Source organism: Calliphora vicina, chromosome 5, assembly GCF_958450345.1.
Source record: "Calliphora vicina chromosome 5, idCalVici1.1, whole genome shotgun sequence".
Classification (NCBI taxonomy): Eukaryota; Metazoa; Arthropoda; class Insecta; order Diptera; family Calliphoridae; genus Calliphora; species Calliphora vicina.
This window is the reverse complement of record NC_088784.1, coordinates 33,362,362-33,379,048: the sequence shown is the minus strand read 5'-3', so window position 1 is coordinate 33,379,048 and position 16,687 is coordinate 33,362,362. Positions and strand designations below refer to the sequence as shown.

Genomic DNA, 16,687 nt, shown 5'->3' with positions numbered 1-16,687 from the left:
AATCAAATTTAAGTTTTTACTGTAAGAAAAATTGAACACGCCAATAGTTTTTATATAAATAAAAATTGTCAACGTCCACTAATACGCCCACTTATTAAATACATCTGCACAAAACATCATTCTGTGATCAATCATATTTCAGACCATAATTCGATTACTTATATAAAAACTCTCAATATCTAAATTCGCTAATAACTTGGCCAATAAGCGTTGAATCAAGAAAAGGAGCTCGATCTGTGATCACTCATATTTCTTAACAAAAATCTATTTTTTATATAAAAACTCAAAATATCTAAATTCGCTAATAACTTGGCCAATAAGCGTTGAATCATGAAATGGACCTCGATCTGTCATCACTCATATTTCTTAACAAAAATCGATTTTTTATATAAAAACTCAAAATATCTAAAATTGCTAATAACTTTTCCAACAAGCGTTGAATCATGAAAAGGAGCTCGATCTGTGATCACTTATTTTTCAGACCAAAATTCGATTACTTATATAAAAACTCAAAATATGTACATTGATTTACATTTATTCTGTTGTTGCAAGACTTAGGTTTTTGGCAACAAACTTTGGTTCTTTATCGCTCAGTAGCGCTTCTATACATATATATTTTATTCTAGATCCTATATGAATAAAAATTTTCATTCAATAATACGTTTTTTTTAAACTATTTTAACCCTTTTCAAACCGCTTCTCACAAATTCACAAATCAAACACAAGCATTTTTTAACTTGGACAGGACAACGTCTGTCTGGTCAGGTAGTTCTCATTAAATCTGACTGTGAAGATCAAAATATTCTGAAATTTGTTTAACATAATTTTTAAAAATTTTTGAAACTGTTTTGAAACTGTCGTATAGGTTAACAGTATCCTACGAACACAGAAAGTCATTTACAAGTAAATATGGATATATGATTTTTTATTTTAATATTTCTCAAAATATGAATTTGAATTTTTAATAACTTTAATATTTTTTAATGAATTTTTGTACACATTTCTATTCTTTTAAGTTAAATTGCAAAAGTAACTTTTTAATGCCCCTTGTAAATGCACCTCAAAACTTCAGGGGGCTTGCGGCAAGTCTTAGCCCCAGCCGATTAAAGTTTATAGAAAATACCTGTAGATCCGTTTTTGGTAATTGGTTTACTGATATTTGCTGTGTTGTGATATGGCAAACCCCTTGCATTAGTTTTGAAAATAATAAAATAAAATACTTATGTACTTATGTAATTAAAAAATTGGTGTATTGTTTGCTTTATTGATAAAATCCTACATATTTATGTATAAATTACAATATTTTCAATACACATTAGTTTGTAAATTGTAACATTTAAACAGATGTTAATTACAAGAACTGATCACACCATTCATTGAGGCAGTTGAAGCAATCCTTAGCTTGTTTAGAATTGGCATAACAGGTATTTTTAATCCATTCCGTAAAAAGATATTCGTTTCTCTGTAACACTAAATGTTGACCGAGCACAGTATTTGCCTATAATAATTTACCGAATTACACATTGTGTTAATTAAATATTCTACTATCATCTATGTATGATAAAACTTACTTTATTGAAGCCAGATTCATTTAAACGAGCACCCAAAATCGTTCCTATTCCCGCCAGATCTGTGACAGGTTTTTCACCCATAGGATCGGATACGAAATCTCTATGCTTTTTTGAAGTGGTCGCCATGATTGTTTCGCTTTCTCTATGATACAAACTTTTATGAATTAAATATAAAACGATCAACTATACTTTAGCTTATGTGCTGTTTTTCGATAGCGAATGAGTGCTTTGAGTGGACGTTTTACATGTATTTTGTTTTTGTTACAATAACAAAACACATGTTAAATTTCCACTCAAAGAAGTGTTGTCAGATTAGGGGATTTTTCCCCAAATTGGGGATTTTATTTTGTAAATGGGGATAAATAATTGGGGTTGGGGATATGGGGGAACAGTAGGAGAAATATTGTATGTTTTGGTGATTTTTCGAATCTTTTTGGGGATTTTTATTTTTTCGTTTCAGTTTATTTAATTTATGTAAGAGATTATTTTAAAATCGAAAGAAAACATTGAACTATAAGTCTGATAAGTCGTAAAATTTCAACAATATGCTATTTGACATTTTATACTGGCAATCCTTGTTATTATTTTTGTGTTATCAATAGACGTGAATGTTTGTTTTAGAAAAAGAATTTGTAAAAATTGCAAAGAAAATAAAACTGCAAAAAAGCATAATTCCACCTGGGAAATTGAATATTTTTCTCAAGGTATTTCTTATGGAATAAAATCTGAAATTTAACTGTATATAAAGAAGGGTATTCATTTCAAAATTAAATGGAAAATTACAATCTAAGTTATCTTACAGTTGGTTATGGTTTGTTAAAAATACAACGTTTTGTGCAATTTTAATTTTTTTAAGGGTGATTATAAATTTTATTTTTTAAATTATTATGCATGCTATATAAATAAAATAAAAAGAATTGTAGAACAAATAAAGTACATATCGAGCCCTAACCGAGCAAAATAACGTAAGCGAAATTTTTTTCAAAATTGACTTTTTAATGAAAATCGATAGAAAACTTTCGTGCGCAGCAACACCCGAAATAATGAAAATTAAGTGTTTATATATACAGAGATATCGCAATTTCAATTATATCGTAAGCGACACTCACCTCTTTGCTTTACCACAAAAATAACGTAAGCGACATAAAAGCAAAAAGGGGCAGTAAATGAAAGTAAGTGTAGCCGAAGAACTAGAGAGAAAATCAAAAGAAATTGAAATACAAAAAGATAGATGTACTAAATGTGATCAAGGAAAAAATTTAGACAGCAGTCGTCACATCCAAACAGAAGAATTTAAGTTTAAGAATTTTTTTGAAGGATCTAGTTTCGACCTTCAAATAGTTTTGAATATGCCTCATAGTAAAACAAGTAAGAAAGTTGGTTGGTCAAGCCCGACCATATAATATCATACACTAAGAAAAAGAGCAAAATCATTTTTTTTTTAATTCCAATAATTTATATTTTTGAGCGATTTTCGAAATGTGCCTTATATGGGAGCTATAACAAATTATGGACCGATCACCATGAAATTAGGTCGTGTGATTTATGTTTATGTTGAATTTTATGTGTATAGCAACATTTTTAAGAGATTTATGCACGTTAAAGTGATTTTTGGAAGCGGGTCTTATATGGGAGCTATAACTAATTATGGGTCGAACACTATAACATTTGGTGACATGAATTCCGTATATATAAAACTTATTTGGAGCAAAATTTGTGGATATATCCATATAAATTTAACATTTATGACCGATAAAGTCAAATTTCGGTAGGACATTTGTATGGGGGCTAGGTGAAATAATGGACCGATTTCAGCCAGTTTCAATAGGCTCCGTCCTTGGGCCGAAAAAATTATATGTACAAAATTGCGACCTGTACTCTGCGCACAAGCTTTACATGGAGAGCCAGCCAGCCAGACGGACGGGCGGACATCGTTTAATCGACTCAGAAAGTGATTCTGATCGGTATACTTTAAGGTGGGTGCTAGACTAATATTCTTGGGCGTTATGGTGGTGTAGGGTATAAATATTACACTGTTTTGTTCAAGAAAATACTAGTATTACAATTTAAGTGTTTATGGATTGTGTTTTTTATGGGGTGAAAAAGACGGCAAACGATGTTGTAATGAAATTTGTTCTGCAATGTACAAATATCTTCTTATTTTAGATAAACGGAAAACTGTGAACGGTTTGTATTGCGATAGCTGTGCCTGGCAAAATCATAATAAAGCCATGTTAACCATGATAGCTTATTTCATTATATCATCCAAATTCATTAAATCTATTAAAATTACTTACTTACTACCAGGTCTTACCATGATGCCTGTTGATTCTATTCACAGCACAATATAAGCATTTACTCGAATCCGAACTGTATGGGATCCTAGTGAGTGGCCTACAGTTAGTCGAAGTGCAAGAACAAACCCTTACGGTTATGACTCCGATTTTCTAAACTGGAAAATGTTTTCTGATCTGCTTCTTCCAAAAAAAATAAAATTAAGCTCGATGTGGTCTGCAGTTTTTGATACAACCGTGATTACAATTAAATACTGCTATTTAGACAATAGCGAGGAAAAGACTATTAACATTGATTTAAATACTTCTACGGTCCGTGGATCTCCTCCGGTATACAACACATAAATTTAATGATATGAAAGAAAGCTCTTAGCAATAAAAAAGTATTCCTCAATGTTTTCATAACGAGTTGGCCTGGAACATCCCAAAATGTTTAATTTACTGCATACTTTAAGAAAATATATTTTTTCGAAACTTAAGAAAATATTTTTTCTTTGTAAAGCATAGAGGTAAACATAACGTAAGCTCCAAAACAAATTTGTTGCTCACAAAATTAACTTAAAAATGCACTTATCGCATGTATGATACCATTAATAGACTACATTTTAATTTTCAAAGAAATCCTTCGCACAACTTAAAAAAAAAACGAAAAAAACTATCCTATAAAATTTGATTTTTGGCGCTTACGTTATTTTCGCGGTTAAGGCTCGATATAAATATGTTTGAATTAAAATTAAACTAGTATTTTCACTGGGGATGTTTGTTTTTTTTTGAGGAATTTCGGGGATGAAAATTTTAAATTTGGGGATAAGTCTCCAAAACAATCTGGGAACCCTGACTCAAAGTACTCGTTCGCTATAGAAAAACAGCACATTACTCTATCGAAACCAGCTTATTTTAAACGTTCACCCAAAGTCTCTCCTGCGCTCGCCACATCTGTGAGAGGTTTATCGCTCATTGGGTCGGCAACGAAATTTCTATACTTAGATATGTTCGACAAGTTTCTTTTGTTTTTATACCCTTCACCTTCGTGAGAAGTGTATATATAAGTTTGTCATTCCGTTTGTAATTTCCACAATATGGACGAGAAGATTCTATATATATGTAACTTTTTGAAATCGGAACACAAACGAAGAAATATTATTATTTTTAAAATTGAACATACCCGAGGTCTCCTAGCAAAAGAGGTCTTGAGCTCCAAATCTTCTCGTAAAAAACCGGAAGCTCGATTTTGATTTTAGAACCATGGTTTCTTCTGGAAAAGTTCTTAGAATTTTCCGTAGATTAGGAATTTGCTATACGCTTAGTAGTCAAAAAAATTGACCCACCCTAGTATACATATAAGATTTGGCACAGCCGTTTTTAATTTTCAGTTGTATTTTAGTTTAAAAGCGACGTATTAAAATAGCAAAAAAAATATTTTTAAACATAATATCTTATTTTTTAGTTAATTAGAAAATGCCCAACTTTGGCCCGCGTAAACTTTTTAGTCCTAATATCAAAGGTTGGAAAGGCTGGATTTTTTTTTGGAATAGCCCGATTCTAAATATAATTTTTTATGTAACGAATGTAAAATTTACCTTATTATGTTGAAATATAGCAAAGACAGAGAAGTTTTAATGAAAAAATCACAATAAGTGGTGAATGACGATATATATAATTTGGTCATTCTGTGTGTAACATTGAGAAATAATCATCTAAGACCCAACAAAGTAATATATAACTATTGATTATTATGAAATTCTAAGTTATGTCCATCTATCTGTCCGTCTCTGTTAAACATTCTCACGTCTAAAATACACAAACAAACTTAGCAGGAATTCAACAAAAAAATGTATCATAAGCAGTGTGGTATTTATCGTTATTATGTTTATGATAAAAGGACTAACTCTGTTGAAAATGGTAAGAATCGGTCCATGATTTCTCCTAGCCGCCATATAAATTTATTCCAGAAATATGGTGCTACACGCAGCGAAAAAACATGGTTGTGAAAAACATAATCTAAGAGTAACATCAAATCATATTATTATTATTCAAATTTATTTTTGGGAATACAAAATTTAATTTTAATGTACTAAATTCTCAATTAAAATATTATTGATAAATTCACTGAAATTTATTATGCACAGTTCTGTAATTTTTGTCCAGTAATCCTATTACTGGATTTCGTGAATATCGGTCCATATTTTTTCCATTCGTTAAATCACTGAAATTCTCAAAAATTTCTTAGTTGATGCAAAAAATACTAATATTGTACAAAACTCGCTACGGCCCATACAAAAACTTCAATGGGAAACGAAAATTCTCCATTAACTTAACAAAACTGCCAAAGGCTTTTGAAAAGTTAGCTCGAATTTCATTTGTATGGGCCATTTTTTGCACTATGAGTGAAAATTGAATATGGTTCATGTCAAGTGAACCAACTTTTGAAATCGATGTCTTCCGATCGGTATGGAATGCATCAAGGTTAGTTCTATGGGATAGTAATTCAGACACAATTTTTCAACAAGATCGGTGTAGAACTCTCTGAGTTAGAGGGGCACTGTGGTTCCAAATCAAAATCTAGGTGGACAAAATTATGAAAATCGGTATCTTCAGAATTTGGAAAAACTAAGTTTTTTCGGAAGCTGACAATCTGCTCTCCTCCAATACAAATGGGTTTTTCAATTGGACATTTCGTTTTCTCGACAGAAGCGCCAGAAGTTCAACAAATTTTGAATCATATTTTCGTTAATTTTTTTTAATATTTTACTGCTTTACTAAATTAGATATATCTCAATGGTTTTACCATATAGAAATTCATACTTCAAAACATAGATAAACATTGATATAGGCTTTTAGAAAAGGTATATCTTATATTTATAGGCCTCTCCATTTTCCTGTTATAGTCCTTTAAACTTGGTTCTTAAATATACTGATATTTTTTTTTTCTAAGAATGTTATATAGCTTCCCAAAAAAAAAAGACCATCGAAGCCCGTCCAATGACTATATACATCATTTGAAGAAACTTCTGGGGAATGTCTTTGTAAAAAAATTGTAGCCGCCAGCACCCACCGAAATACTTTTTTTTAACCCTGCATGCCCAAACATATTTTTTATGCGTTATGACCAATGTTAGAAAAATCGATTCTGTGGAATCGGCGATGCGCCTACTTCTCAAAAAGTACTGAAAACGTAAAATACTATACCTCTTTATATATAAAAATTAAAAACATTTATATTTGCTATGGTTTTTGATTTATTTGTAATTTAATAAATTTTCGTCTTTCTTCAGTCTTAGCAATATCACTTGGAGTTTTTAAAAAAAATAAAAATAAATGAAATAAATTTAAAAACTTAAAATGCTTCCTGGCATTATAAAATTAAGGTAATGCTTTAAGTAATTAAAGCTGAAACAAAGTTGTACTTTAATGTTTTGCACAAAAGGCGCAAAGCTCAACTTTGTGTTCGCCACGTATATTTTTTCGCATTTTGAGCATGCAGTCTTTGTCTTGCTGTGTTTTTGATATAGGAACATAACACGCAAATTTTTCTTTTCTTAATTTTTTTGGAGCTGTATTTCGTCTTCTGAGCAATAATGTCACTTGGTTATTCATCGATGTCTTCTAAATCGTGACCACTGCTTTCATAATTGTCACTGTCCACTAGGGTATTCAATTAATCGGGTTTCTGATTTAATCGAGCAAATAATTAATCGAGGTTTAGATTTAATCGGTTAATAATCGGTTAAATTTTAATTATTCGATTAACCGAATAATTTCCATTTTAATTTTAAATTGAAAAGAAAAACAAGAATTTTGTGTATTTATATAAGCATTTTGTTAATAAAAAGAACAAAAACATAAAAAACGAACAAAACATAACATTTCAACAAAACAATAAATAAACATGTGAGTTTTTTTAGGATTTTAGGGAGATATTCTGAAATAATCTTTTAAAAAAAGAATGTAATTTAAATGATTTTTTTAGTTTTAATAAAACGATCTGACTGATTGTAGATGTTGGAGAAATCGAAAGTAAGGCATGATAAAGAATATCCAATTTCTCAGTTTTTTTTTTACTTTTTTCTAATCATATAAAATCTTCCATCATACCATGGATTTTTTTAGATTTTAAATACTTTAATACTTTCTTTAAGTTGTAATAAAAGACTCGTTTCAGTAATGTCTTCAGTTTCGTGTATTACCATATCGTCCTCCGACTCATTAGGACAAAAATCATCATAGAACATTCTAGAAATAAGGGTCATTTCCAAATTCCTTAGTCAGTTTTCGTACTATACTTAAAAAAACTATTGCTAGAAGGGAATGTTTACGAGTTAAGAAATAAAATTTGTGTGTTTAAAATTATATTTCTATATAAAGTGCAAAAAAGAATACATTTCGGTTAATCGGTTAATCGACACAAATTAATCGGTTTATTCGTTATTTGAAAATCGTCAATTTTGAATTATTCGAACAGTTAACCGTCCAAAATTAATCGGATAACCGATTAACGGTTAATCGATTGAATACCCTACTGTCCACTATATCTTCCGAAGAACTTTCTTCAGATAAACGTGGCGCTTTCAGATAAACTGCGTCAAACAGGGCAGTTACTGCGTAACTCAATCCGAAAACGAAAATGTGTGCTAAATGCATTGAAATTCGAATAGATTTCCTTTTGAATCGAATAAGGAAGTAACCCCCCAGGTGGTTTTTTCTCATCCATGTTCTTAGCAAAATGTGTCCAAAATAGTTTAGATAGCTATTTCTTCAACCTTTCGAAAAAAAATAATTTAAAAATAATAAAAAATGTTTGACATTTTTTTTTCCGAAACTGCGTTCCTCAAAAATATTGCACTTTTCATCATAAAAAAATTTGTATAAATTTTCGGAAAACGGCTACACCGATTTGGCTAATTTTTTGTTTAAATGATCATAGTAATCCAATTTAAGTTTTTACTGAAAGAAAAATTGACCACGGCAATTTTGTTTCGATATATCTAACATTTTTTTTAATGTTCGCACTACATAGTCCGCAAAAGATTTTACATAAATAAAAATTGTCCACGTCCATTAATACGCCCACTTATTAAATACATCTGCAAAATACATCGGTCTGTGATCACTCATATTTCTAGCCAAAAATCGATTTTTTATATAAATACTCATAATATCTAAATTCGCTAATAACTTGGCCAATAAGCGATTAATTAAGAAAAGGAGCTCGATCTGTGATCACTCATATTTCTTAACAAAAATCGATTTTTTATATAAAAACTCAAAATATCTAAATTCTCTAATAACTTCGCCAATAAGCGTTTAATCAAGAAACGGAGCTCGATCTGTGGTCACTCGTTTTTCCAACCAAAATTCGATTACTTATATAAAAACTCAAAATATGTACATTGATTTAAATGTATTCCGTTCTTTTTTTTTTTAACTATTTTTACCCTTTTCAAACCGCTTCTCACAAATTCTCGCATAAAACGAGACCTGAGTGTAGACATAAATTACACGACCTAATTTCATGGTGATCGGTCCATAATTGGCCCACTTCCCCATATAAGGCCCACTTCCGAAAATCACTCAAAAATATAAATTATTGAAATTTTAAAAGAAAAATGTTTTTGCTCTTTTACTTAGTGTAGGGTATTATATTTTCTTACTTGTTATAATACCCTTCACCTTCGTGAGAAGGGTATATATAAGTTTGTCATTCCGTTTGTAATTTCTACATTTTTCATTTCCGACCCTATAAAGTATATATATTCTGGATCCTTTTAGATAGCGGAGTCGATTAAGCCACGTCTGTCTGTCTGTCCGTCTGTCTGTCTGTTGAAATCAATTTTCTGAAGACCACAGATATTTTCGGGATCCAAATCTTCAATAATTCTGTCAGACATGCTTTCGAGAATTTTGCTATTTAAAATCAGCAAAATCGGTCCACAAATAGCAAACTTCTCGAAAGCATGTCTGACAGAATGCTTTCGAGAAGTTTGTATCATCTGGTCTGCCTCGTATTTATCATCTGGCCTGCAAAATGCTCTTTTTTGCAAATTTTTTTTATATGAAAGACAAATTTTGTATGCCTTTCATGTAATGCAGAAAAAAAATATTCTAAAAATTATACACGTCGCGGACAGAATTGATTTTCATTGGCAAAAACATAACTTTTACCATTAGTTAGTAAACATATCAAAACTAAGGTAGCCAAAATATGTAATCATAAATATTAAATTTAAATTTGGAAAAAACTTAATTTTCTATATTTGATCAGATAAAAATGATCATAGCTAAATTATTATAGATAATAAACTGAATTTTTCTTTCTAAATTGGTTGGATTGTAATCTTTGAAAACGGTATACTACATGACATGTGTTATAAAATATTTGTTAAAGTACTATATTTACGTCAACACATCGCCCAGATAAAGTTTATAAACGCCCGGACCCGCGCGTAAAACATTAACATATTTATTAACAATTTTTATTCGAATAACGTCCATTTTCTCTATATTAGTTATGGCTTTTTTTTAATGTATGGAAGGTCCAACAATTTGTATGTGCTTAAATTGTTTACTGGTTCAACATTTTTAGTTAATTTTTGTCATAATATCCCTGCCAATTTTTTTGAAATGATTTTACTAATTTTCAACAACAAAAATTTCAGATCATTAGAGTAAATATATATGGCTAAATGAAAATAAAAAAGGCTAAAAAATGGATAAAGGCTAAATTAATTTAACCTAAAAGGGGCTAAATTGACAACACTGACAATGGGTCAAAATCGGAAAAAAAAAATGTTGAACCATAATTTTTTTTCACCAAAAAAAAAAAATTGAAAAAATCAAAAAATAATTTTAAAATTTAAAAAAAAAATTGAAAAACATTTAAAATAACAACTACAAATTTCTTTTTCCAAATAATGAAAAAAACAACTTTGGAAAAAAAAATAAATTTTGTTTACCTAAAAATATTTAAAATTTTTATTTTGAAGTATAATTTGGTGAAGGGTATATAAGATTCGGTACAGCCGAATATAGCACTCTTACTTGTTTTTTATTCAATTAATCACACAACATATAAAAATTGCCGATGCATTTCATTATTTAAATTTTTTCCCAAGTTCCTAAAGCATGATTCATTTATTTTTTTATGATAATAAGCTTAACCCAAAATAGGTACAATTGTTAGAATATACATGTTCAATCAGCATTTAGCGTTTATTAGAATAAAGAATAGTTTTTTCTTTTTTTTTTGGAAATTTCGTTTAAAATAAAATGTTATTGAAAATGTTGATGTCATATATTAAACATCTATGGATAATAGTTTGAATTCTTTATTTAAATATTTCTAATTTTAAGCATTTGGTTTTAGATCCTGGTTGGTATAAAACTAATTTATAATTTGAGTAATATAACTAATTTCTAAAGTGCAGTATCAAAAAAGTTGGATTACTTAAAGACACTAAAGTGACAACTGATTTCACGCTAGAATACCTGCGATATATAAAGTAACCCATTTACTTCTCTCTGCATTACAAAGATAACATATGTGCTAGGGTGATCGGCCCGGTTTTTTTGGTTAAGTCGGTTTCGGTTTTTTTGAAAAACTCAAATTTTTCCTCGAATAATCGGTTTTTTTCTAAAAGAGTGTTTTTATGAGTTTTGGTATTTTAAAAACTTTAACTTTAAATAAAACGATATACTCCAAGGCATTTAAACTGTGTTTTATTCTTAAGAGATTATTTTAGCCACCATAAGAGGTTAAAATTTACTGATGTTAACGATCTTCGGGTCAAATTTGAACTAAATCTATATAAATAAAAATCAAATGTCGTTTGTTGGTAATTGCATCAGTAGAGAACGTCCGGACCGATTTATACAAATTTTTTTGTTAAAATTTTGTTCATAGCCCAACTTAGGTTTTTACGGAATGAAAAATTAACCACGCCCACTTTTACGCCCACTTTTTTCGATTTATCTAAAATCGGAATCGATTTATCTACATCGATTAGGCTAATTTTTTGTTTAAATGATCATAGTAATCAAATTTAAGTTTTTACTGAAAGAAAAATTGAACACGCCAATAGTTTTTATATAAATAAAAATTGTCAACGTCCACTAATACGCCCACTTATTAAATACATCTGCAAAATACATCGTTCTGTGATCAATCATATTTCAGACCATAATTCGATTACTTATATAAAAACTCTCAATATCTAAATTCGCTAATAACTTGGCCAATAAGCGTTGAATCAAGAAAAGGAGCTCGATCTGTGATCACTCATATTTCTTAACAAAAATCTATTTTTTATATAAAAACTCAAAATATCTAAATTCGCTAATAACTTGGCCAATAAGCGTTGAATCATGAAATGGACCTCGATCTGTCATCACTCATATTTCTTAACAAAAATCGATTTTTTATATAAAAACTCAAAATATCTAAATTCGCTAATAACTTTTCCAACAAGCGTTGAATCATGAAAAGGAGCTCGATCTGTGATCACTTATTTTTCAGACCAAAAAAAATTAAAATAACAACTACAAATTTCTTTTTCCAAATAATGAAAAAAACAACTTTGGAAAAAAAAATAAATTTTGTTTACCTAAAAATATTTAAAATTTTTATTTTGAAGTATAATTTGGTGAAGGGTATATAAGATTCGGTACAGCCGAATATAGCACTCTTACTTGTTTTTTATTCAATTAATCACACAACATATAAAAATTGCCGATGCATTTCATTATTTAAATTTTTTCCCAAGTTCCTAAAGCATGAGTCATTTATTTTTTTATGATAATAAGCTTAACCCAAAATAGGTACAATTGTTAGAATATACATTTTCAATCAGCATTTATTAGAATAAAGAATAGTTTTTTTTGGAAATTTCGTTTAAAAAAATATGTAATTGAAAAAGTAAAAATCCGATGTCCGAAAATGTTGATGTCATATATTAAACATCTATGAATAATAGTTTTAATTGTTTATTTAAATATTTCTAATTTTAAGCATTTGGTTTTAGATCCTGGTTGGTATAAAACTAATTTATAATTTGAGTAATATAACTAATTTCTAAAGTGCAGTATCAAAAAAGTTGGAAGTGACTACACTCTAGATTACTTAAAGACACTAAAGTGAGAACTGATTTCACGCTAGATTACCTGCGATATATAAAGTAACCCATTTACTTCTCTCTGCATTACAAAGATAACATATGTGCTAGGGTGATCGGCCCGGTTTTTTTGGTTAAGTCGGTTTCGGTTTTTTTGAAAAACTCAAATTTTTCTTGGAATAATCGGTTTTTTTCTAAAAGAGTGTTTTTATGAGTTTTGGTATTTTAAAAACTTTAACTTTAAATAAAACGATATACTCCAAAGCATTTAAGATGTGTTTTATTCTTAAGAGATTATTTTAGCCACCATAAGAGGTTAAAATTTACTGATGTTAACGATAAAAATCAAATGTCGTTTGTTGGTAATTGCATCAGTAGAGAACGTAGAGAATTTTGTTCATAGCTCAACTTAGGTTTTTACGGAATGAAAAATTAACCACGCCCACTTTTACGCCCACTTTTTTCGATTTATATAAAATTAGAAAACGGCTACATCGATAGTAATCAAATTTAAGTTTTTACTGAAAGAAAAATTGAACACGCCAATAGTTTTTATATAAATAAAAATTGTCAACGTCCACTAATACGCCCACTTATTAAATACATCTGCACAAAACATCATTCTGTGATCAATCATATTTCAGACCATAATTCGATTACTTATATAAAAACTCTCAATATCTAAATTCGCTAATAACTTGGCCAATAAGCGTTGAATCCTGAAAAGGACCTCGATCTGTCATCACTCATATTTTTTTTTAAACTATTTTAACCCTTTTCAAAACGCTTCTCACAAATTCACAAATCAAACACAAGCATTTTTTTAACTTCGACTGGACAACGTCTGTCTGTTCAGCTAGTTCTCATTAAATCTGAATGTGAAGATCAAATTATTCTGAAATTTGTTTAACATAATTTTTAAAAATTTGCAAATGGAGTTTTGAAACTGTCGTATAGGTTAACAGTATCCTACGAACACAGAAAGTCATTTACAAGTAAATATGGATATATGATTTTTTATTTTAATATTTCTCAAAATATGAATTTGAATTTTTAATAACTTTAATATTTTTTAATGAATTTTTGTACACATTTCTATTCTTTTAAGTTAAATTGCAAAAGTAACTTTTTAATGCCCCTTGTAAATGCACCTCAAAACTTCAGGGGGCTTGCGGCAAGTCTTAGCCCCAGCCGATTAAAGTTTATAGAAAATACCTGTAGATCCGTTTTTGGTAATTGGTTTACTGATATTTGCTGTGTTGTGATATGGCAAACCCCTTGCATTAGTTTTGAAAATAATAAAATAAAATACTTATGTACTTATGTAATTAAAAAATTGGTGTATTGTTTGCTTTATTGATAAAATCCTACATATTTATGTATAAATTACAATATTTTCAATACACATTAGTTTGTAAATTGTAACATTTAAACAGATGTTAATTACAAGAACTGATCACACCATTCATTGAGGCAGTTGAAGCAATCCTTAGCTTGTTTAGAATTGGCATAACAGGTATTTTTAATCCATTCCGTAAAAAGATATTCGTTTCTCTGTAACACTAAATGTTGACCGAGCACAGTATTTGCCTATAATAATTTACCGAATTACACATTGTGTTAATTAAATATTCTACTATCATCTATGTATGATAAAACTTACTTTATTGAAGCCAGATTCATTTAAACGAGCACCCAAAATCGTTCCTATTCCCGCCAGATCTGTGACAGGTTTTTCACCCATAGGATCGGATACGAAATCTCTATGCTTTTTTGAAGTGGTCGCCATGATTGTTTCGCTTTCTCTATGATACAAACTTTTATGAATTAAATATAAAACGATCAACTATACTTTAGCTTATGTGCTGTTTTTCGATAGCGAATGAGTGCTTTGAGTGGACGTTTTACATGTATTTTGTTTTTGTTACAATAACAAAACACATGTTAAATTTCCACTCGAAGCAGTGCTTACAGATTAGGGGATTTTTCCCCAAATTGGGGATTTTATTTTGTAAATGGGGATAAATAATTGGGGTTGGGGATATAGGGGAACAGTTGGGGAAATATTGTATGTTTTGGTGATTTTTAGAATCTTTTTGGGGATTTTTATTTTTTCGTTTCAGTTTATTTAATTTATGTAAGAGATTATTTTAAAATCGAAAGAAAACATTGAACTATAAGTCTGATAAGTCGTAAAATTTCAACAATATGCTATTTGACATTTTATACTGGCAATCCTTGTTATTATTTTTGTGTTATCAATAGACGTGAATGTTTGTTTTAGAAAAAGAATTTGTAAAAATTGCAAAGAAAATAAAACTGCAAAAAAGCATAATTCCACCTGGGAAATTGAATATTTTTCTCAAGGTATTTCTTATGGAATAAAATCTGAAATTTAACTGTATATAAAGAAGGGTATTCATTTCAAAATTAAATGGAAAATTACAATCTAAGTTATCTTACAGTTGGTTATGGTTTGTTAAAAACACAGTACAACATTTTTCAGTTCATTGCTTTGGGACTCAATTCTGACAATTGCACGTGAAAGTAGCCCCAAGGATAAGAACTTCTGCATCATTAGTTTTGTCAAGTTGGCTGCCGTAATAATTTAATGACCGTACGAATTTTTTTTCCTCAAGGTGGATTTTTATCACTTTTTCTATATTTTAGCACGGTTATATCTCGTATACCGTACGGAATATCTCTTTTGTGGCTGAAGCAAAGTTGTAGATATTGAATAGTAGAAAAAAAGTACGGAACATACCTACCCGAAAAAGGTGCACCCAGTGCCTTAAAAATCGCAAAAATGCCCATTTTTAAATTTTTTTAAACAATTTTTCACCTTTTTTTGCTCAATAACTGGATTACAAATACAATTATGGACCGATCACCATGAAATTAGGTCGTGTGATTTGTGTCTCTATGAAAGTTATTTATCATGAATTTTGTATATATACCATCATTTTTATAAGATTTATTCACTTTAAAGTGATTTTCGGAAGCGGGTCTTATATGGGAGCTATGACTAATTATGAACCGATCATAAAAAAATTTGGTACATATAATTTGTTCGGCCCAAAGACGAAGCCTGTTGAAATTGGCTGAAATCGGTTCATTATTTCTCCTAGTCCCCATACAAATGCCCTCCCGAAATTGGACTTTATCGGTCATAAATGTTTAAGTTATATATGTATCTACACAAATTTCGCTCAAAATAAGTTTTATATATATAAAATTCATGTCAAAAAATTTTATTATGATCGGTCCATAATTATTCATAGCTCCCATATAAGACCCGCTTCCGAAAATCACTTTAAAGTGAATAAATCTTATAAAAATGATGGTATACATACAAAATTCATGATAAATAACTTTCATAGAGACACAAATCACACGACCTCATTTCATGGTGATCGGTCCATAATTGTATTTGTAATCCAGTTATTGAGCAAAAAAGGTGAAAAATTGGTTAAAAAAATTTAAAAATGGGCATTTTTGCGGTTTTTAAGGCACTGGGTGCTCCTTTTTCGGGTAGGTATGTTCCGTACTTTTTTTCTACTATTCAATATCTACAACTTTGCTTCAGCCACAAAAGAGATATTCCGTACGGTATACGAGATATAACCGTGCTAAAATATAGAAAAAGTGATAAAAATCCACCTTGAGGAAAAAAAATTCGTATGGTCATTAAATTATTACGGCAGCCAACTTGACA

General features: G+C 29.6%; 2 protein-coding genes across 2 annotated transcripts; both read right to left on the bottom strand.

Annotated features, from left to right (window-relative positions):
- Positions 1 to 1,228: 1,228 nt before the first annotated feature.
- LOC135961331 (barrier-to-autointegration factor-like) lies at positions 1,229 to 1,767 on the bottom strand. Its single transcript, XM_065512827.1, has 2 exons — positions 1,572 to 1,767; positions 1,229 to 1,498 (listed from the first exon to the last, which is right to left on the bottom strand). Exons 1-2 carry the CDS (start codon positions 1,695 to 1,697, stop codon positions 1,352 to 1,354), a joined length of 273 nt encoding a protein of 90 aa, XP_065368899.1. The 5' UTR covers positions 1,698 to 1,767; the 3' UTR covers positions 1,229 to 1,351.
- A 12,525-nt stretch (positions 1,768 to 14,292) lies between these two features.
- Positions 14,293 to 14,831, bottom strand: LOC135961354 (barrier-to-autointegration factor-like). Its single transcript, XM_065512851.1, has 2 exons — positions 14,636 to 14,831; positions 14,293 to 14,562 (listed from the first exon to the last, which is right to left on the bottom strand). Exons 1-2 carry the CDS (start codon positions 14,759 to 14,761, stop codon positions 14,416 to 14,418), a joined length of 273 nt encoding a protein of 90 aa, XP_065368923.1. The 5' UTR covers positions 14,762 to 14,831; the 3' UTR covers positions 14,293 to 14,415.
- Between the last annotated feature and the right edge of the window lie 1,856 nt (positions 14,832 to 16,687).

Bases quoted from the DNA above. Each gene is read 5' to 3' on its own strand.
- LOC135961331 (XM_065512827.1), bottom strand. From the start codon at position 1,697: ATGGCGACCACTTCAAAAAAGCATAGAGATTTCGTATCCGATCCTATG. The intron at 1,499-1,571 runs GTAAGTTTTATC...AAATTATTATAG, and splicing joins ATGAATCTGGCTTCAATAAA to GCAAATACTGTGCTCGGTCA.
- LOC135961354 (XM_065512851.1), bottom strand. From the start codon at position 14,761: ATGGCGACCACTTCAAAAAAGCATAGAGATTTCGTATCCGATCCTATG. The intron at 14,563-14,635 runs GTAAGTTTTATC...AAATTATTATAG, and splicing joins ATGAATCTGGCTTCAATAAA to GCAAATACTGTGCTCGGTCA.